This window comes from Halichoerus grypus, chromosome 3, assembly GCF_964656455.1.
Source record: "Halichoerus grypus chromosome 3, mHalGry1.hap1.1, whole genome shotgun sequence".
NCBI classification, from domain to species: domain Eukaryota; kingdom Metazoa; phylum Chordata; class Mammalia; order Carnivora; family Phocidae; genus Halichoerus; species Halichoerus grypus.
In genome coordinates, this window is record NC_135714.1 from 41,074,148 (window position 1) to 41,097,037 (window position 22,890).

The window sequence follows — 22,890 nt, forward strand, 5'->3', positions numbered from 1 at the left end:
AATTAAGAGGCAAAATGCTCAGGGCCATTGCTACAATATAACAGATTTACAGTTTTTAAAAATGTGTTGTCCCTCAGAGGAGCAGGCAGGGAGGCAAGTGGGGCTCCAACAGGGGGCCCGAGGGAAGAAAGGGATGGGCCTGCTTTATCTAACTGCCCATCTGCTCCGTGAGACCCAGGCCAAACGCTAAACAGTGCTCAGCTGTGAACTCCCCTCAGGCGCAGTATTTCCATAATTTAAATTTCTTTTCCACAGACCTTTTTTTTTTTCCCTGAGGTAAACAATGAGAAAGGGGGTCCTCTCTGCTCCCCTTTGTTGTCCTCCAAGTCCTAACAAATCTGGCGTGTAATAGGTGCTAAATAATCACTTCATTAGAAATCTCCCCACTTGGGGCATCTCTAGGACAAGTCTAAGTGGTTTGTCTTTAGTACCATCCCCACAATCAAAATCTTCCCTCAGGGGGGAAAATGACTTCGCAAGGATTTTTATCTGCATGTAAATAAACAGAGGTAAAGGAAGCCTTCATTCTGTTAAAGGTGTTTTAGGTATCAATGTACAGAAATGGTGGATAAATGGAGAACACATCTCATTCCCCAGAAACTGGGTTCTGCTGGTGGGGACGCACCTATCCTGCATAACCCCATTTAACAGACAGAACCAGGCCTAGAAAAGACTTTCCTAAGGTCTTCCCTTCCTACAACAGTCATGGTGGCTCCAGGTGGCTTCCCAGTTCAGTCAGGTTTGGCTGACTTGCCCTGAGAGAAGACAGATGGAAATTGGTCTGTTTTTATTTCCCATAATTGGGCCCAGGCAAATGCATTCAGATGACAATCTCCTGCCCACACATGGACCCCTTGAAGGGACTGGCCTGGGGAGCAGGGGCCGAGCCTTGAGCATCTTAACAGCAAGCTCGAGTCTCAGTCTCGGGAAGGAGACAACATGCTGCTCCCACCCAGGCAGGCCCCTGTAGGGAGTGGTGTGCACCCCGCTGGGGGCCCCCCACAGCTCAGAAACCATCCAGAAGCCTAGGGGCTGGCTGTCAGTACAAGAGGGCCAGGATCATACTCCCGCTTGGGCCTAGAAATCAGATTCTGGAAGCCACTTTCTTATTTGCGGAATGGATCTTCTATTTCGTAACTGGTAAAAGGTGATTTTTATATGCAGAGTCCCAGCTAAGGAATTCACTGTGATGTTTAATATACCTGAACCTAATTTTTTTTCCCCCCACTGATAGCCTCAATTTGCTATTCCCCAAATATAGGTTTCTGGATTGCTTCTGTTTATCTTTTTTTTTTTTTTTTACTCAAAAACAGGACTGAGTTACCTTCAGAATACCGACTTTATCAACCTTGACAGTAGCACTGCATTTATAAATCACAATAACCAGAAGGTTCTTTACATTTCCACTGCATCAAAATTAAGTTTGGAATGATTACCCAGACATGAGACTTGCCAATAACGCACATTTTATAAAAAGGATTTTAAGTCCATGTGTGTAACATTACTAAGATATAATTCTCTAGGAAGGGAATTCCTATTTTATTTATTTTTTTGCAAACAATTTTAGAGGCAGGGTGTTAAACTGATTGAACTTTCACAAGATTGACGTTATTGCTTAAAGTGCTTGAATTGGTTACATTAAAAGAAAATTAAGGTACAGATCATTTTAAATAAAAACTAAACTTTTTTTAGCAACAAAATCAAATGAATGCCATACAAATACAGTAACTATTTTGGTTACAAAGAAATGGAAGCCAAAAATAAATTAATGTAATACTGGAAAACAGAAATTTAATTAGGCAGAAAAGTAGGAAATAATTTTCCCTGACCCATGCCATTTACATGAGTTATTCACAATAGTGCTGATAAATGCCTTGACCATATAATAGCAAATGAGGGCAAAACATAAAGGGCACGATATTTTAATACACGTGAATATACAAAGTTGATCAAAATGCAATGTTTAAAGATAAAATCCATCTGTAATAAAGCTACACTCCAATATCTAAAATAAGTCCTAAGCTCCAGTTAGAACATAGTTCATTGTTAGGCATGCCCATGAAATTAAGCATATCCATGAAAATAAATGCATAGGGACCATTCCTTTTTTTTTTTTTTTTCCATTTCATCTGAAATCCAAAATATGCCAGGCCGTAAAACCAAATACGACTGGCTTCCAATTTGAACCGACACCCTCTTGTATTGTTCCTTGGCGAACCAGCCCACTTCATGCTGCCTTGGAATGGAAAATGCATCCGTGTAACCGGACTGGATGTCAGCATTTTGCCAAAAGAGGCTTTTAAACAAATGCCTTTTTAGCAAACTGTACCATACATCTAGATGCTCAGCTAGTAAGTAACCAATAAAGCAAATATTTCTTCTCTGTTTTAAGTGTAAAACACTGTAACTTATTCTAAAACCTGCAGCATTTAAAAGAAATACAGCAGGCCTACTCTAACTCCTGCCAGAAAATGACACATAAAACCCCGGCGATTTGAGGGAATATTGCTGAGCCTTTGTGCTATCCTTGACCTCAGAATGGTCTCACACATCTCACATCGTTCTCTGCTTTATACGATGAATGACGGGTGAAAAATAAAGTGTTTGCATGCTACTGTCTTTACATAAAGTGAAATGATAGGGGGAAATGTAGCTGCCTAGTGTTTGTTCATTTATTGAAGAGGAAAGAAATGATCAGATAGCTCTAAAGTTAAAAAATCTGATGGAGTGTCGGTGGACAAGTGTGTTTTGGTCTTTCTCCAATCTTCTTTTCCTGCATCACACAACCATTTTAATGCCTTTGCATTACCTTCCATACTTCTTCTTTACTCCTAACCTCTCTCCAGGAATACTGAATTCTAACTGACCCTTTCAGTTTCTTCTCTTAAGTCACTGGGAAAAACTCTTTACACATACAAAAAAATAATATTAATAATAATAGTAAAGAAAATGCACTGAACCTATGACTTAGCATTTAGATATTACTTCTGTAGGTCTCCAATTGAAACTTTTTGTTTCTAATAAATTAGCTTCAAGAGTCATTTCAAAGATAATTTTAATAGTTTTTCTTATGAACCAGTTCCAAATATATTAGATATGAACCATTTTTTTTTTAAAAACTTTGCAACCTGCAGTCAAATATATGGGTTATATATAGTACAAACAGTTCCTTGTATCAGTCACCTTCAATTGCAAAGTGTCTCTCCTTAAAAACAGAATAAATACTCACCTTCCAGGTAATTGATTACTGCATATGTTTCATGGAGGGAAAAAAAGACAAAATATTTATAAATATGAATTTGCCTCTAAACAAGGCAAAGTATCACTTGTATAAAACAATAACGTGAAGATCACCCTGTTTTTGTCTTCTCCAGTGAAAAGTAAAACATTTCACTTCAAGCATGAACAAATGAAGTGTCGGCATGCTTATTTAAGTTCTGAGCAATAAACAGTTCAAGATATGTCAAAAACAAGAATCCAGTTTTCATCTAGATAAAGTGCTACGCTCTTCATTTTACAAAATGGCCGCTAACATTTTCGATTTCAATTTTAGTTCACATTATGCCAAACATCTGCATGTTCATTCGCTGATTTATTAGGTAACAAAATAATACGTTCACAGTATATTATAGTGTATGGAAGTCAACTGACTTCCCAAAGGAAGCCAAGATCTAGGACTCATAGTTATTTGTAAGAATCCAAAAACCAGCTCAACAGCAAAACACCAAATTGACCCTTTTAATAAAAGGTACCAATACTCAAATGATCTAATAAATACATATATAACAAAAGTGAAAAAGGTAAAAGTAACTCTAGTGAGATGAGGTTCTTCCATAAACTGTCTTGTCAAGCATTCTAGGAGTCTGAGCCAAAGAGACGCCACCATTTTGTTCATTCCTCCACCCACCCACTCACACTTCCTCTGACCCACATTCACACCCAGCTAACTCCAGTAATCCCTCTAGGGAAGGTTCCACATTAGCCCCAGGGCTCGCCAGCACCTCAATAAACAGATGGAAATGCGAAAAAGCCAACAGCTGTACCACGCGGCCGATGGTGGTGAAGCTGCAGCGCCCGCTGTCCTTCCTGATAGAGAAGGACGTGGGCGCTGACCGGCCAAGGAGAGCTGGGCCGGAAGCAGTCACCGCGGTGGCTCAGCCCGGTGACCACAGACTGCAAAACACCAGCAGGCCTGGAATGACACCCGGGAAAGCTTAGCAGTGCCAGAGAGAGGACAGACACGACTCACAGGACCTCATGGAAGCCGAGGGTCACTAAGAACAGACAGCATAGGGTTATTTTCCTGACGCGTGGTTTTGGTAGAAAGATAAGAAAAGTAACTTCTCACTGTCCACGAAAGCTTCCTCCTCTGGCTTTGCCTGCCCTGAGCTTCCTACCTTCCTAGCCTCGGGGATTCTCAAGGCTGGCAGAGAGAGAGCACAGGCCGGGGCAGGCGCGAGCCCCCAGGAACAGCTTCTCTTCACCCTGTTCCACCTGGAGGATGGTCTTAGTATTGAGGTTACTCACTGTTCAATGTTTTCACTTGCACAAACTTAAAGCTATAGTTGCAGCCCTAAAAGGTGAACATCTACCCGATTCTTCTGTCCTCCTGGCAGAAAAGAGGCACAGCAGCAAAAACTGGGTAGCGGTGCTTCCAGGGACAAGTTAGAGGAATGCACTGAGACGCGATCCCGGGAGGCATTTAGGCCATTCAGCAGAGACCCAAAACAGACTGTAGACATTCGCAGGAAATGTCACTCGGCTTCAGCCAGACACAGCCAGTGGTGGGGCATTTACCCAATCCCCAAATTAGCAACTGTTACTCATATAAATCTTACTACAATCTGATTGCAGTTAACACTACCTCAGACTAAAATAAAACCACAAGTAGTGCTGCGTGTAAAAAAAAAAAAAAACCAAAGGGAGAGAAAGTCTAACAGAGCCAGACCGTCGGACTTGGCGTCGTGTCCCTGATGGGCCGCTGGGGAGGAAAGTGTGCAGGGAAACCACGGAAGAGTGCTTGGAACATTTCCCCCCATTTGAATTAGTCCCGCAGGTCTTTAAGTTATTCTCTTGACTGATAGAATAAAATATATCCAGATTCTGAATTTTTTGATATATCGGATGTCAGGCCATAGAATTCTTCAATAGCTTGGGCATCTATTTTCTGCAACAAAAGAGACACAAAACAATACCATTGTTTTTAACATGAGGACTGTGTGAAGGAAAGAAAAACAGGATGAACGAGAAAATGTAAGAAACACTCTTCTAAAATCACAACTGGGAACTCTCAACAGCAACTGGGCAATGCCCCAGACTTGACAAAGGGGCACAATTACGTAACTTGCAAATTGTTGAGGAGGAAAGCCACCCTTTAATCTCTGAGGCCGCCGTATGTTGGCACTCTTTGAGGAAGCCAGGGCTTCTGTCTTTCAAAGGGTAAGCTGGGGGGTCTTGGGAAAAACCTTAATTCTTTCAGGTCATCAGAGATCATTCCCTTTAGTGTCGCCCTATGAGCTAAAGTGGACCTTGTCTGAGAGTAGAATTCTCCCAGCTAGTATTCCTTTACAACAAAATCAATACATGGAACCCTTGAGTGTGACAGAACGATTTTCAGGTCCAACAGACTGAAGAAGTATTTTTAACAATCAATACAAGAAAATTTGGTATAATGAAAGAATTCCAGTAGAACTTTTTTTTATTTAAGTTTATTATTTGGTCTGTACCAGAGAGGGTTTTGGTCGCAGTGGAAAACAGGACTTACATATAATATAAATATGATTTGGGTGACACAGAGATCCCACATCTATGGCGGATCAGTTAACAAGAACACAGTATTAATGAGCCCCCATCACACCCCTTTCTGCCTTTCCACAGAGAATGAAGAGCAGCAGGGTTGAGTTACGAGAGAAATGTGAATTGTTTTCAAGCCAGATTAGGGGAAAACAGGCCTGTTTTAGGAAACGTCCACACATGCACATTCCCCAGAATACCCTACAGCGGGGCTAGGGCACAGACTGTCACCTGCATACCAACCTCTACAATGTCATCATCAAACAAAAGCCAGAAGCCGTGACTCTTCACAATAGTAATATAATGCCCACGGTTAGGACCGCTGGAAAAGAACAAACAGAAGTTATCAAGTTAACATTTACTTCTTTAAAAAAACTATGTAGCTCTGTATAAGCAGTGATTTATGAGAACCAACCCTCTCATCAGGACAGAGAACTGGTACAGGTCATGTCTACGCCCACATTAGTTTGGCCACAACGTATGGAGGAAGGACCCACGTGGCGGTGCTGTGCTGAACCTAAGGGAATCTTTGGCGAAGATGCAAAAACATCGGTCTTCTAAAGATCCACAGTCCAGTGGGGAAAGCGGATATTCAAGCCTCACAAATATAAACAAACGACGTCTGCGCACCTACTATGTTCCAGGCTCTCTTCTGGCTGTCAGACAGAAAAGCAGTGACGAAAACAAAGTTCCCACTTTCCTGGGGTAAGGCTTGGGTAGGCAATGAACAAACCAAAATATAAATATATTTCAAGGGGTAATGAGTGCCATGAAGAATAAAGCCAGAGTAACTGCATGGAAAGAGCGAACAGAAACCTGTCCCAGCTGAGCACAGGATCACAAACGGGTGAATTTTCAACGGACTTTTCCATGCTTCTATCTACAGCTACGGAATAAAAAAATACTTGCTCAAAAGGACTTCCAGCAAAACGCTTTGCATCTCCATATCTAGGGGACTTCTCTCTTATTCTCTTTTTTTCTGATTGGGTAAAGACTACAAATGGCATAAAGAATATTTTTAAGAGTATATTTAAAAAAAATTTTTTTTAAAAAGAGCACATTTTAGATTTATTTTGCAATGGTAAGAAAGAGCTTGGAAGACAACCTCAAAAGTACCATATCACGGAGTCTCAGGGCCCCGGAAAGGCACAGCGGGGTCTACTGGGGTGCGAGCCCGAGCCCGAGCCTCCCCGTGCGGCCAGCACCCCGCCTCCCCGCCTGCCCTCACCTGCCGCAGTGAACCACCACGGCCACCAGGTCGTACATGCGGTCCAGGTTCACGGCGTCGCTGGAGGTGTTGAAGAGCCGGAGCTCCAGCGGGAAGACCACCCGGTAAGACAGCTTGGTGTACCTGTGGAGCTGCTCCATGTACTTGAACCGCTTCAGGTGCAGGGCCAAAATCATGGGCAGCTTCTTCACTCTCATCCTGAGAAACCACGAAACAGACCATCAGTTGTCCCCCACAGCGGCCAAGGGGACAAGAGCACGCAGCGGCCACACAAATGGACAGCAGGAGGGCTCTCACGGGCTTCAATCCAGCGAACAACCGGACCGCTCTCAAGAATGAAAGGACGCAAGCGTGCGGAGATCTGGCTTCCCCGACTTTCTCGGCGAACGGGGTCACAGCCGGCACGAGCGACGTGCCACAGTAGGTCTCTCTTTCGGTTTGGTCAAAGGAGACCGTCCTGAATTTTTGTACCAATAAAAAGTAGGACATGCACCTGCTCTCCAGGACTGCCTGCTGCCCTCCAGAAAGGAACAGTATTTGGACAACCACACCCCCCGGCACCCCATCTGGAGATAGTGGAGAGGAGGGGTGACAGCTTTTGAGAAAAGGAAGTTGGGGGGAGGACAAGCAGAAGGCTGAAGTTTGGCCTTCCAGGTTCCGAGGGTCGGCCGGGATGCTTCCCATACCACACTGCCGGCCGCCGGGAAGCCAGGCACGCTCGGCGCACACTCACTCCGTGTCAGGCATTCCCCGGGTGTGCTCGCTGTGTCGTCGTTCCGACAATGTAGGGCTTGGCTTAGGGCTACACTCCCCAAACTGGGCTTGCTGGAGCCCTGGAGGTGCTCACAGAGGCGGGGTTTCTGGGGCATGTTTGGACAGGGTTATTTTCGATTTTGAAGTTCCTCCCTACGCACTGGCATACTGAAGATTTTGAGAAATCCTACAGTGAAGGAACTGTTCTCTTTTGTTGGATGTGGCCTTTCCCAAACTTACATGAACACAGAAAGCTTTTTTCACTAGGTGACCATTAATATTCCTTGGTAAAAAATTCACAAAAACAACAGTTTATGCAGGTAATTCTGCTAGAATAGAGGATCTTCGGTCACCTTCTGGGACCCCCCTCCTGAGTGAGTGGCAACGCTGTATACATTTTCAAGGCATATTATTTGAAAAGGACAAATTTTAAGAGACCACTGTTCAGGAATCTATTGAGGTAAAACCCTGCTCATAAAAATAAGTGAATAGCAACGCCAGCAGAAACATAAGAATCGTGGGGAACACCGTATTTTACAGGAACACACAATATTTTAATCAATAAAACCTCCAGGGCTGAGCAGAACATACGTTTTTGAGCCACACAGGAAGGCCTGGGCTGGCCTTGAGCAGACCGAGATTCTAAGGACGGGGAGCAGAAAGGAGCTCCCCGATCACTCACAACAGTTAACCACCTCTGCCCTCCATTCCCATCTGCTGGAATGACTAACCTTTGATAAGTTTGATGCAGGGAGGAAAGATGTGCGTATCTGGGGCGGGGGCGGGGGGGGGGGGGGAGCTGCGGAGGCTGGGCAGAGGGACTATTCCGGGCTCAGCTCTAGACTCTGGAAGGTTTCAGACGGCAGTCAGGAGCTCTTGTGTGCTATTCTGAATATTCCACAACTGTGGGCAGGGTAAGTGTAACTCATGGTAAGGCCTCACGGGATAATTAAAATGTCAAGCTTCCTGATTTCTGGGGCAGATAACAGAATCCCTGATTATCACGCACTCTGTCCAGGGGCTGTAACCAGCTGGTGCTGGTAAAAAGATAGGCAAAAAGATACGGATCCCGTATCAATTCAGAATGTGATGACTTATCGCCCACCCATATAACTGATGTGTTATTGAGTTCCTCATGTTTCCATATTCAGTGATTAACTTTTTTAACCTCTTGTGTCTCTGAAATAAGAAGTTCCAACACTGAGGCAATACCAACAGTATTACTAGATATCTACTATGTGTTGTACGCTATGTCCTTTTTATAATTTGCCTTTCATCTCGAGAGGACAGTAATCGTATCTGATCACCACTCGTTTACCCAGCACAGCATCTGGCACACAGCACGCAATAAACATTTGTTGAATGAATGAATGGACAAATGATCCAACAATCAGACAAATGGACAAGTCTCCACGGTAGGCATTCTTATCCGCGTTTCTCCAGGGAGGAAGGCAATTGACTTCTCCAAAGCTCCTCGGCCATGAGCCCATGGAACTGGGATTCAAAATCAGATATGGTTCCTTCCCTCAACACAAAGCCACCCTCCGGGCTAAATCCTTTACGCACCTTTTCTGGGCCTCCTGTTTGCTGCAGCATGTTTCACAATAATATTTCTGTTCACTACACAGTGTTTCTGTGTTGCTGAAGTCTCTGCAGACAAAAATATTTTCAACTCAAAACACAGTCCAAAATGTACTTGCTATACCATATTTTAAACCCTTTATTACCTGTAGGGTAATTTTTTTTTAATGTTTTATTTATTTTGGAGAGGGAGAGAGCGAGAGAGAGCTCGCACAAAGGGAGGAGAAGCAGACTCCCCGTCGAGCAGAGAGCCCGCCATGGGGCTCGATCCCAGGTCTCTGAGATCATGACCTGAGCTGAAGGCAGACACTCAACCAATTGAGCCACCCAGGTGACCTGTAGGGTAATTTTTAAGTGAATGTGGGGAAAAAAGCAATGAGAAAAGATCTTTCTGATGAGTAGGTGCTGTGATTGCCATTAGACCATGCCTGCTAGACTGGGTTATGATTTCACCACTGGCGATTTTCAAGGAGAGCTTTATTTCATGGGATACACATGGATATATATTAGGGTTTCCAACAGATTCAAAAAACAAATCTCAAGGTTTAACAAGACCACCTGTACCCTGGAGATCAAAAATTAGAACAGAAAAATTCCTCACTATGATGGGTAAAAGCCCATCGTTACACTGTAAGTCAGGTCCGAAAAATTGTCAATCACATAAAATGCAAGGTGACATTATCGTGTAATGAAAAACAGTCTATCTCAGGTGATCTATATTTTCAAAGGGCACAAAGGGAAAGATAATGAAATTTAAATCATATACAACTGCCCTTAGATTGACGTAAGAAAATCCCTAATTAGCAGGAGATGCCTGCTTCCTCCAACCCCCTGCTCCCCATCCCGCACCTTGGCTCCTTTTGAGGCCAAATGCCACTGCCCGATGTTATATCTGTATTCACCCCATCATGAGGTTTTACCGCGCTACTTATAGTTTTCATTTTTTAAATGTCACGGCTTTTCATTCTTTCCTGGTCATTCAGATTCTATTTCACATTCCTGTGGTACTGCTTCGAAGGCTGAGAAGAACATCCAGAATATAATACCCTGGAGTCTGGAGAGAGCCTGTGATATTTCTTTATTCATAGGGAGTGTCCTAGCAGCAGAATGATCAGATTTTATTAAACAGAAAATGTTATTTACATGGTGTTACTGACTCACACACTTAAACAGAGCTTATCATAAGAAACCATAGATGGCTCATGCATTCACTACTCAACCGTTAACTGATAGTCCTCTGGACTTGGTGCTGGGGGCTCACAGAAGCACCTGCCCTCACGCTGCCCCCAGTCTAAGAGACACGCGCAAGTGAGCCAAATCATTTTACAGTAGGCAGTGTTCCGGGCAGGTTAAAAAAGTCATTTCACACACTTCTCGCACCTAAAGCCCTCTAGCCCGTCCCCAGTACGCTTAGGAATAAAACCAAATACCTTGCCAAGGCAGACAGGCCCTCGGCCCTCAGACCGCTGACTGTTCTTCTGACCTCCCTCCTACCTTCCCTTCCGAGCGCCATGGAGCCTTTCTGCCTCAGGGCTTCTGCATGTGCTGCTTCCCCAAATAGCTCCTTTCCAGATGCTTCCATGGCTGGCTCCAGTCATTGTTCAGAGCTCAGCAAAAATGTCACCTCCAGGGAGAAGACTTCTCTGTCCACCTTCTGCAAATCCACCCAGCCTCTATCCTGTTTGCTGTCTTGTTTTCTTCTGAGCACTCAGCACTATCTGAAACCAACCTCCTATTTGATCTCTTGACTCCTCTCTCTGTGGGCAATGGTTCCGTCTATCTCACTCACTGCCACATCCCCAGCCCTGAGAACAGGCCTGATGCAGCATGCCACTCCATTTGTTGGCTAAGTGAAGACAGAAGCAGGTGTGTCAAGTCCAGGGGAAAGCACCGAGGAAGGAGAAACGAACTTGAACTGGGGTAACGCACGTCATCTCCAAGAGGTGATGCTGCAGTCAGGTTCTCAGAGAGGGAAAGTGTGCCAGGTGGGTAAGAGTCAAGGAATCCAGACAAAGGGACTGCTGCAGCACAGGAATATGGAGGCAAGGTACGGAGTGTGTCTTAGAAGCTGGCGCGGACCCCGTGGCTCTAGAATTCCATTAATGGCCCCAGCGAGGAAAAGACCTAATCAGTGCTTTTGAGAAATACCATTTCTGGTAGCACTACGGAGGAAGGATTGGAGGGGCCGAGAAGCAAGAAAACAATTTAGAAGGCAATTTACTCAACTCTCAGATCTCAGATGCTTGGTGCATAACAGAGACTCAGACTTAGCTGAATGAACACAGGCTGACTCTTCAACAAAGTAACTGACGTGAATGCTTTTCTTGGCCTACACAGGGCTGGGGTGGAACTGGTGGGTGGGGGGCAGGGAGAGGGTGAGGAGCGTTTGGATGATGGTGGAGATTCACCTCATTGGGATGTATACCACAGATGTACCTCTTCATCCAGCTGAAGAACCAGAATCATCAAGGCAAGCACAGTGGTGAATAAGGAATTAAAACACTTTCTACTCTTGTTCTTCAAAGAAAGTTTCCTGAAGTATTTGCAGACCCAGAGTGGAAATATACCAAAGTTAGTACTTAATTTAAAGGCCCGATTTACAAATAACCACCAGCCTGCCCCGCCCCAGCTGGCTGGAGGCTCCCCACCCCCGGAAGGACACAGTAATGCTCCCAGGGCATCTGTGGGTGGAGAACGGGAAAATGACGCTAGGCCAGGAGAAGGGGCTGACCCCAGCAGGTAACTGAGGTACAGCAGGCCTCTTGGTCAATGCCGCAGCTGCTCTGCCCCGCCTCCCAGGAGCCAAGGTGACCTACACACACTGTAACCTGTTTCCCGAGGCACACCAGTTGGGAAGCTTTGTTCTAAGGAAGACAGCAGCAACATCAGCAGTTCTCCTGGCTGCCCGTGAGAATTACCCAGGGAGCTTCCAGAACAATCTCAGTGCCTAATCCCTCCCCCTGACCCCCACTCAATTACATTAGGAGCTCTCCAGGTAGAGCAGGCGGTTCCAATATGCTTGGAAGTCTGAGAGGCACTGTTCCCAGTGCTTTGTCACCCTTAACATGCATTTGCATCACCTGGAGATCTTGTCAAAATGAAGATTCTGGTTTGCTCATTCGTTCTTGGGGGAGGCCTAACATGCCGTTCTAATGAGCTCCCAGGTGATGTCACTGGTGCTAGCCCACGGACCACTGTCTGAGCAGCAAAGACCCAGAGCAGTGGATCTCAAACTCTGGTGGTATTAGAATCACCTAGAAAATTAATTAAAAATAGAGGCCCAGGCTCACTGAAGTTGACTATGGGCCAGGCCCCTATTTTTGCCAACTTCCCCAAGGTGATTATCATACACACCAAAATTTGAGAACCACTGATTAGAGTTTTAAAGAAGACTGAAAAAAGAAATCCACGAGAAACACATGTCAAATATTAGGAAATACTATTATGTATCAATAATAACCAAACACAGGTCAGAGAAATAAATAAATAAGCACGTGGCGATGGATGTGTGGCGGGGATGCGTATGAACTTCATATACAGAAGCTGTTTCTCAGGGGCGCCAGGCTGCCTCAGTCAGTGGGGCGCATGACTCTTGACCTCGGGGTTGGGCGCTCGAGCCCCACACTGGGTGTAGAGAACATTGAAAAGAGGTTTCTCAAAATAAGTAGAAAAGGAATTCGTTTTAGAGAAGATAAATTTTTAAAACAGAGCTACAGGAGAATGAAGAGCTGCTTCCCTCCCAGCTGACTTCCGCAGCACTGGGAGAACAGGCATTTTAGATGCGAGGAAGACAGCGCAAGGGACAGCGGTTTCAGAAGGTGGAACTTAAAGGGAAGGTTTCTGTGAAGGAGCCACTCAGGCACTGAAGTGAAAGGCAAAAAATACCCAAAATGCCATGGAAGGATAATTAAGATAAACTTCACGTATCTGAAGTTTTTGCCTGAGGCCATCCCTAAGCTGTTCAAAAGAAGAAAAGGAAAAACTTCCTCGGTGTTCACTTATGATACGGACGGCTCACCCGGCCTGAGACACGGTACTGACGTTTGAAATGGGAGGATTCTAGTTCAGTTACAGTATGGATCCAATGGTTCCCGCAGCCCTGTATCCTGAACGAACTACTATTTCCTTCATCATTCCTCTGGGACAAAAGCCATGAAACCATACTGGAATTAACCATCTGGAAGGAGGTGGCAGAGACCTTACATTCAAATCCTACAATTTTAGCTTGATTTGTAACTTCTTTTGGGTCATCAAAATGAAAGAAAGATAACATATCACATCAGAAGACATATGCAGACATAGTGAGAAGAAAATTCATAGTTCTAATTTTAAAAACAAACCCTTAAGAATGCAAACTGAACTGAACCATGAAAGGGACCTAAAAGATTGTAATCATTTCTTCTCTTTTGCCTCAGATGGAAAATGTTAGTGGATCAGCTGGGCATCACTGATTCCCTGGGCCTTTCTGGGCACTTTGTTCTTTTGGGATAGATTAGAAAGCTGCCACTCCTAGCCCAGAACTCTGGGAGTGTGAGGGTGAGTGGCAACACCCAGCCCAGGCCCATCTTCCTGTTGGAGAGGTGAGATCTCAGGCACTGTGAGGGCAGGTATAGGTAAGTCAGTCAAATCTAATGTTGTTTAAAAGGCATCCAGGGACGCCTGGATAGCTTAGTCCATTGAGTGTCCAACTCTTGGTTTGGCTCAGGTTATGATCTCAGGGTCGTGAGATCGAGTCCCTTGTCTGCACCTGGGGGAGTCTATGAGATTCTCTCTCTTTCCCCCCTCTGCCCCTTCCCCTGCTTGCTCTCTCTCTGGAATAAATGAATAAATCTTTAAAATTAAAAAAAAAAAAAAGGGCGTTCCAAAGCTCTTTCATACTCTCCCACCCCAGCTTTAACATCTCCAAATGTCTCCAGCCTGCCTTCCTCAGGTATGCATGACCCACACGTACATTTCTCAAATCAACCAACCAATCAATAAAGGTAACATAAATCTGAGTTACATTTCTCCATAACAAGTTTCCCCCAAAGATTAAAATCGTAACTCACCAGTAAGCCCTTTACCTGGCTGACTGAGATCTCAAAGCCACAGCCACTGCCATCTGCCCTTTTGAGCAGCCCAGGAATTTCTTAGAAGGGAGGAGAAGCAGTCAACCTAACCAAATTCTCCCTAACACCAACTCGTTAAAAAAAAAAAAAAAGGCGGAGAAACAGGCAAGTAATATCTTTCCTCCCATTGCTTCATCTGCAACTAAAGTTGGCAAAACCGTAACTTTTCCACTCCCTGTGATTATTAGACCTTGGGGAATCAAAGATGGCTTCTTGTCACAGGAATATTAGGAACCCATGCATACACAGAACCATTCAGAAGAACAAGAGGCCATCCTGGCCTACAAAACACTTTGCCTGTAAGAGTTAACACACTCGTCCTAGACATCTGGACCTGAGGCACTTGGACACACGGGCTGGTGCACCACACCAGCAGGAAACGCCGTGCAACTAATTATCAGTGCGGGGAGCAGAGGGAGACCTGGGGCCCTGGGAAACCGGAAAACAATCAGGGCCCCCGCCACCCACTCACGCAACACATGACAGCAGACGAACCAAGAAGCTCTTCCATGTTGGCGTTGGTGCCGTCCCCCCGGAAGATGACTTTCTAACAGCCAACCACCACCACTAGTCCCCTTAATGTCTCCTTCTAAAAGGTTCCAAGTAACCTGAACTCCTGAAATAACACTTCTGTCACCCAATCGCCATTGGTAAAGATCCACAGTGTCTTGTTAGACACTCTAAAATGTCTCTGAGCTATGGTACCCCAAGCAACGGGAGGCCTGCCCTGACCGTAGGGTCCACACTGGCATTCCCACAACCCACCACTCTGGAGACCTATTTAATTTCCTTCAAAGCACCAAGCATCGCCTGTGGATTCCCCCTAGGATGTAAGTGCTGTGGGAGCCGGAACGTGTCTGATGCTCGCTCCTCCACGCCCAGTGTCTAGAGTAGGGCTGGGCTGCTTCTAAGCCCTCACAACCTACTGAGAGCAGGAGGGGGAAGAGGAGGGGGAAGGGGAAAAGGGAGTCATGTCTGTGTGTCGACTCTGGGCACATTTCCAATGTTCAAGTCAATACACAATATGCCTGGAATCCGGGGCATGTGCTCTTCTGCGCTCCGGGTTCCTTACCTTCTCTCAACCCTAACAAGGAGGAATTTCTTTCCATCACTCATCTCCACAGAACGCTGAAAGATGGAGGAACAGATGGTTCCCCCACTGGTTCTCAACTCAAAAGGACATAATTTTTCAAAGTAGCTTAGAAAAAAAAAGAGTAACGGTAGGCATGGGTAGTGTGTATTAATCGTGTGTGTCAGAGAGACAAGGATGAGAGAGAGAGAGAGAGACTGATGAAAGCCAAAGCCCACATCTGGATTAAAGATTAAAACTTATTTTTAAACTTAAGGACTAATGACTTCCACTTGATCCTCTTTCTTCTCAGCAGGATGCTTCTTCTCTAGACCACATATACTTATTTTTTAATCTCTCTTGGGAAAGAAAAAATAGAAAATAATAGGATTATATGGGTTTAACAGAAAGGAAGATTACCTCCTGAGGAAATACAGTATTCCCCGCCCCCCCACCCCCACTTATTTACTAGCCTGATCAAAAGCTCAGATCACTGTCAGAATTCATGAGGTTACCTCAGACAGTGGGTAATAGATGTATTCTGCTCCACATCGACAGAAAGGTCAAGAAAATCTTCATCTTTGCTACTAACCTGAAGCAAAGAAAAAAGAAAAAAAGTATTAGGTACAAAATACATAAGAGACATAGTAGATAAAATGTTGAACACCTACAGGTAACCAAAACCCAAAACTGCAGGCCTGGTCATGTGCAGTTTTGTATACTCACTGGCAATGAGTTACACTGAAAACAACCCAATCTAGAGAAAGTCCCAAATTCTCAATTTACCTGAATTCCTATTCCAGCTTTAATTTAGAACTTTTAATAATTAGCACTCAACCAGATCTTGCTTCCTCTCCATTCACCTTCCCCCTCATTTCAAAGTAGGAAGTATCAGACAAAACACCCATAGAGCCCAAACTGGCAGAATGAGAAAAAAATGGAAAAAAAGACAAGAGACTTCTAAAACTCACTACTCAGAGAGTCAACCTCTGTGAGGCCGTCTGCATCCTTCCAACCAGTCCCTTGAAGTCACTGGTTCCAGAGCCTCATCATCCAAACTGTGCCTGGGGCCAGGGAGATGATGGGTGCCGGGCTGGGGGGGTCACACTAACCACACGTGCACCTGTCCCTGAGCCGCGGAAATGGCCATCATTGCAGAGCCCTGGGCTGTCTGTGATCAGCTGGACCTGGAGCTGGCCTGGAGCCCTGGCTCACACAGGCCACCCTACGGCGGACTGCTCCCGGGAGCTGGCTCACTGGCCCCGCTGTTTCTTGGCCCCTGCCATTCATACCACACCAATCCTGGCTCTCCTACTTACTGAGGTTCACAGAATTAAACTGCTTGCATTCCAGCCGTTGACTGGCAAGCCTGGAGTTTTACTCTCTTGCAGGGGGAGGGACAAACTAGCTCAGCAACAACCTTGAAGTGTTCAGTCAATTGGCAGCAAAATGAGAAAACACTCCTTTAAGTGGGACAACTATCCTATGACCCGATACTCCACCGCTAGGCCATTATCTAAAGAAATATTCAGAATGTGGACACAGTCTTTTATACTTTTATTAGTACACACAAGCAAGGGTGTTGAGAAAGACTTTCCAGTTCCATATCCTGTCTCTGCCACTTATGCAGTGGGTGACTGTAGGCCAGTTACTCAGCCTTGGTGTACCTCAGTTTCCTCATCTATAAAGTGGGGACACTAAGAGTATTTCACCAGGTTGTTGTAAAGATAAAGTAATACATGTAAGGTGCTTTCAAAATTAAACACTCAATAAGTCGGGGGAAGGGGTGTAAAAATTGTAAATGGCCTAAAATGGGCAAAGAGCTGGGAATGGTTTACTACATGGTGGGTATGATATCATATTAAATGAGTAAGTAGACTATACAACCTTCTATAAGCGAATTCCAGTTTTGTATAAAAAAAGGCATGTATACATTTACATACATACACATGCCCTTACACATATACACACACTATTCTGCCCTTTTTTTTTTTAAATGGCACTTGTTACTGCTATGGTAGAATGCATGAAAGGCCCAAATCTTCACCACCGCCTACGCTGGCTTCCTTGCTGTATGACTTTACAGATCCTCTCATCAAGAGATATGCTTCCCATCTTTGATTCTGAGTTCAGCCATACGACTTGCTTTGGCCAGTGGGAAGTTAGGGGACATGTCATAAGCAGAAACTTGAACAAGCACTTACAAAACTGCTCTCTTGCATTTCTGTCATCACCATAAGAAGGATAAGCCCAGGCTAGCCCACTATTTTTTTAAAAAGATTTTATTTATTTACTTGAGAGTGCCTGAGAGGGGGGAGAGGGAGAAGCAGACCCCCGCTGAGCAGGGAGCCCGACACGGGGCTCGATCCCAGGACCCCGAGATCCTGATCCGAGCCGAAGGCAGATGCTTAACCAACTAAGCCACCCCGGGGCCCCCAGGCTAGTCCACTATTCCCAGGAAGAAGATGAGAGACCCATGAAAGAGAGCTGTTCTCACTAAGGTGCCCCAGCCAAGCCCAATTGAGAGCAAAATGCCTAGCCAGACTGCAGACATAGAAGTGAGCCAGCTGAAATACAAACACACAAGTTCAGCCAGGGCCAGCCTAGATCAGGTGACCCTCAGCCACCCCACAGTTGAATGAATTATAATAAATGATAGTTGATTTAAGTCTCAGAGTTTTGGGGTGGTTTGTAACAAAGCAATAGATAACCAATACAATGATTTCATATTATAAATGTTTTATTTGTATTTTTTTTATTGTCTGACTCTGCCTCACTAAAATGAAAAACTGGTTCCAATAATGACTAAGATCTTGCCATTCCTACACTCCTCCAGAAAACTATATAAAACTCAGCTAACTATAAACACAAGCAGCTACCTGAAGGTGTTGGAGAATAAACACAGACAGGTAGATGGGGAGTCCACACCTGGAAGAGAACGGTTGCACAGGTAAGTTCAGGGTTTCATAGCCTTTCCCTGGGGATCTATAGGGGAACAAATGCAGTCTGTCTGGTCTTGGAACCAGAAAACTGAGTCTGGGAAACCATGTCTACTGGCAAGAAGGGGAGGAATCAGAGGGTATTCCCAGCTCTGTCTGCGCACACCTCTGGTGGGCTGCTGAGCCACATACGCACAGAGTACACTCACAGCAGCTCAGCCAGATACAAAAGGGCTGACCCAAGATTCAAGCTGCCGCCTAAGAAACAGATTTGTAGTTAGAGTCCAGCCAAGATGAACTGCCTGCTAAAACTCAAGGAAACATCATACTCACTGAAGCCAAAATAACAGAACCCAGAGTTCTCTCAAATTTTACATCCTCAATGTCCTAGATACCATTCAAACTTACAAAATGTGTGAAGAACCAAGAAAATGTGACACGTTTTTCTTTTTTTTTTTAATTAACATATAATGTATTATTTATTTCAGGGGTACAGGTCTGTGATTCATCAGTCCTATATAAGACCCAGTGCTCATTACAACACATACCTTCCCCAATGCCCATCACCCAGTTAATGGGAGACATTCTGAAGACAACTGAAACCAATCCTCAGAGGATGCAGATGTTGAAATGAGCAGACAAGATTTTTTTCTTTGGCAGATAAGAAATCTCAGCAGATGGGGGCGCCTGGGTGGCTCAGTCGTTAAGCGTCTGCCTTCGGCTCAGGTCATGATCCCAGCGTCCTGGGATCGAGCCCCGCATCAGGCTCCCTGCTCCGCGGGAAGCCTGCTTCTCCCTCTCCCACTCTCCCTGCTTGTGTTCCCTCTCTCGCTGTGTCTCTCTCTCTCAAATAAATAAATAAAATCTTAAAAAAAAAAAAAAAAAGAAATCTCAGCAGAGAAATAGGAAAAAAAAAAAAAGAAAAGAATCAAATGGAAATTCTAGAAATGAAAAAGTAATACACCAGATGGACTTAACAATGAACTGGAGATGACAAAGGAAAGAAAAAGTGGACTTGAAGACAAATCAACAGAAAATTATCCAATGAGAAGAATAAAGAAAAAAAAGATTGAAATAAAAACAGATACTGAGAAAACTGTTAGAAAATATCATACATATAATTGGAGTCTCAGAAGGGGAGAGAGAATAGAGCAGACAAGCTATTTGAAAAATAATGGCGAAATATTTCCTCATTTGGGGAAAGACATACATTTATAGATTCAAGATGCTCAACAAACACAAAGTAGGATAAATACAAAAAAAGGTTAGCCAAGGCACATCATAATCGAACTGCAACAAGTCAAAGGTAAAAAGCAAATCTTAAAAACATGGAGAGAAAAATGACATACTACAAAAGAATGGTTCAACTGGAAGCTGATTTCTCATCAGAAATTACGGAGGGCAGAGATAGTAGAACATCCTTAATGTGCTAAAAGAAAAAACTGTCAATAGCCCATAAATAGATCCTTCAAGAATGAAGGAAAAATAAAGAGAATTCATTATTAAAAGACCTGCACTACAAAAAAAAAAAAAAGGGGGGGGGTGGTTAAAGGAAGTTCTTCAAGCCAAAGGGAAATGATACCAGATGGAAATCCAGATCCTCAAGAAAGAATGAAGAGCATCAAGAGTAGTAATTTTGACATTGCCCTGTGGGGTTTATAATATACATAAATGTAATGCATAGAATAACTACAGCAGAAGGACAAGGTAAGGTAGGGGCAGGCAGAAGGAATTTGCACCTGTACAGTTATAAGCTTTCTGTTTTATGTGAAACAGTGACATTATTAACTGTACATGGGCTGTGAACAGTAAAGGATATATATTATGATCTCTAGAGAAACACCCAAACAACAACACACACACAAATACATACTAAGAGGAAGATTAAAATGGAACTGTTTATACAAATATGTATGTACATATATCAATATATACATATATTAAAATTTTTTTTTTCAAAAAAAGCAGAGGAGGAGGAACATAACAACAAAAAATGGAGGGGAAATAAATAGAAAACAAATAATAAAGTGGGAGCCCCCAAACCCCCCATACCAGTAATTAAACATTAATGGAACAAACATTAGTGGTGGCCTGAGGCTTGCAACAGAGATTAATTGCTGGGTACAAGGGATCTTACTGGTGTAATAGAAATGTTTTAAAACTGGATTATGGATTCCAATAAAAATTAGGAAAAAAAAACTGGATTATGATGATAGTTGCACAACTCACCAAACTGCTTTGAAAATTACTGAAAGGATGAACTTCATGGCATATAAGCTATACATCAATAAAGTTGTTTTCTAAAAAGTAAAAGAGGGATGCCTGGGTGGCTCAGTCAGTTGAGCGACCGACTCTCGATTTTGGCTCAGGTCGTGATCTCATGGGTTGTGAGACTGAGCCCTGTGTTGTCTTGTGAGGTTCCACACTCATCGGGGAGTCTGAGATTCTCTTTCTCCCTCTCCCCTTCCCCCAGCCCCACTCATGCTCTAAGATAAATAAATCCTTTTTAAAAAAAAGTGGGGTGCCTGGGTGGCTCAGTCAGTTGAGCGGCTGACTCTTGATTTTGGCTCAGGTCATGATCTCAGGGTCCTGGGATAGAGCCCTGCATTGGGCTCTGTGCTCAGTGGAGAGTCTGCTTGATGATTCTGTCCCTCTCTCTGCCCCGCCCCTACTCTCTCTCTCTCTCTCAAATAAATAAATAAATCTTAAAAAATAAAAAAAGTAAAAGATTCATGAAGCAAAAACTGACAGAATTAGAGGAAGAAATAAAATTATCCCACAATTGTAGTTAAGTTTTTTTTAAGGTTTATTTATTTATTTGAGAGAGAGAAAGCGCATGAGCAGGGGAGGAAGAGGGAGAGAGAATCTCAAGCGGACTCCCCGCTGAGCATAGAGCCCAACAACGGGCTCAATCTCACAACCTGAGCCGAAACCAAGAGTCAGATGCATAATCAACTTGCGCCACCCAGGCGTTCCCCTCACAATCATAGTTAGGTATTTTAAGCCCCCTTTCTCAGCAACTAATAGAAAGACTAGGGGGGAAATCAAGAAAAACACAGAAAATCTGAAGAACTCTATATAACTACAAAATATATATTCTGTTCAATCCAGTGGTTCTCAGCAAAGGAAACTTTTCCTTCCAAGGGACATTTGGCAACGTCTGGACACATTTTTGGTGTCACCTCCTGGGGGCTGCTACTGGCATCTAGTAGGTACGCTAGATGCGGCTAAACATCCTCTGATGCACGGGGCAGCACCCCACAACAAAGACTTATCTGACTTTATTTTTTTTATTTGTTATTTTTTAAAGATTTTGTTTATTTATTTGACAGAGAGAGACACAGAGAGAGAGGGAACACAAGCAGGGGGAGTGGGAGAGGGAGAAGCAGGCTTCCCGCTGAGCAGGGAGCCCGATGGGGGGCTCGATCCCAGGACCCTGGGATCATGACCTGAGCCGAAAGCAGACGCCTAACGACTGAGCCACCCAGGCGCCCCAAGAATTATCTGACTTAAAATAGTAATAGTTCCAAGGTTGAGAGACCTTGTTTTAAAGTACATTTACTGGGATAAACCATGTGTTAGGATACGAAACACATCACAGTAAATTTTAAAAGACTGAGATAATATAGAATATATTCCCTAACCACACAGAATTAAATCTGAAGTCAATAAAATTAAGGTATCTAGGAAAATCCTAAACAATTGCAAGTTAAACAACATACTTCTAAGTAATACATGGGTCACAAGGAAAAAAGCACAAGACAAATTAGAAAATATTTTGAACTACTGACAAAGAAAAATCAGTATTTGTGGGATGCAGCTAAAGCGGTGCTTAAAGGGAAACATAGCTTTCAATGTGTATATTTAGTAAACAAAAGGGCAGGGACTACCTTTTCTGTTTGTTTTAAATGCTATATCCCTAGTACGTAAAATAATTTCCAGCATTTAGTGGGGACCCAATAAATATTTACTAAATGCATGAATATTATATAACTGAACAAATAGAAAAATTTCTAATAGCCAATGGTGGCATCTGGATAGCAGAATTATAAATGATTTTCTTTTTATACATTCCCGTGTCTGATTTGTAAAAAATAATCCATAGGTATTATATTTTTTAATTAGTAAAACTTTTTAAACTTAAATGGTTCTTTTCTAGGAGAAAATAAAAGGATCAGAGCCAACTGAAATCATATATAACTTAGAGAGGGAGGATCACATTCTACGAAAGCTTTTACTCGAAGGGTGCAAAGACAAAGAAACATTGTCTCCTGCTGGACACAAATCTGTTCTCTTTTTAGTTATTTTAGGGAGGGGAGAAAGGTACAAACCTAATTAACTACATGAAAAAAGTTACTGTAACTTCCCCAATTCCCAATGTAAACTGCTTCCAGAATTTAGAATGTGAGAAAACACTGC

The 22,890-nt window shown here is 43.6% G+C and overlaps 1 protein-coding gene across 3 annotated transcripts in view; it reads right to left on the reverse strand.

Moving 5' to 3' along the window:
• Nucleotides 1–1,274: 1,274 nt before the first annotated feature.
• USP46 (ubiquitin specific peptidase 46) overlaps nucleotides 1,275–22,890 on the reverse strand; it is a 54,859-nt gene continuing 33,243 nt past the window's right edge. For 2 of the 3 annotated variants that reach the window (XM_036093040.2, XM_036093039.2), the window contains 5 exons: nucleotides 16,048–16,124; nucleotides 9,341–9,424; nucleotides 7,022–7,219; nucleotides 6,037–6,115; nucleotides 1,275–5,167 (listed from right to left, as the gene is read on the reverse strand). In XM_036093040.2, coding sequence (XP_035948933.1) covers nucleotides 5,066–5,167; nucleotides 6,037–6,115; nucleotides 7,022–7,219; nucleotides 9,341–9,424; nucleotides 16,048–16,124 — 540 coding nt within the window. In that variant the 3' untranslated portion in view covers nucleotides 1,275–5,065. The remainder of the gene's footprint in view (nucleotides 5,168–6,036; nucleotides 6,116–7,021; nucleotides 7,220–9,340; nucleotides 9,425–16,047; nucleotides 16,125–22,890) is intronic. The other variant, XM_036093042.2, reaches the window with a different exon arrangement.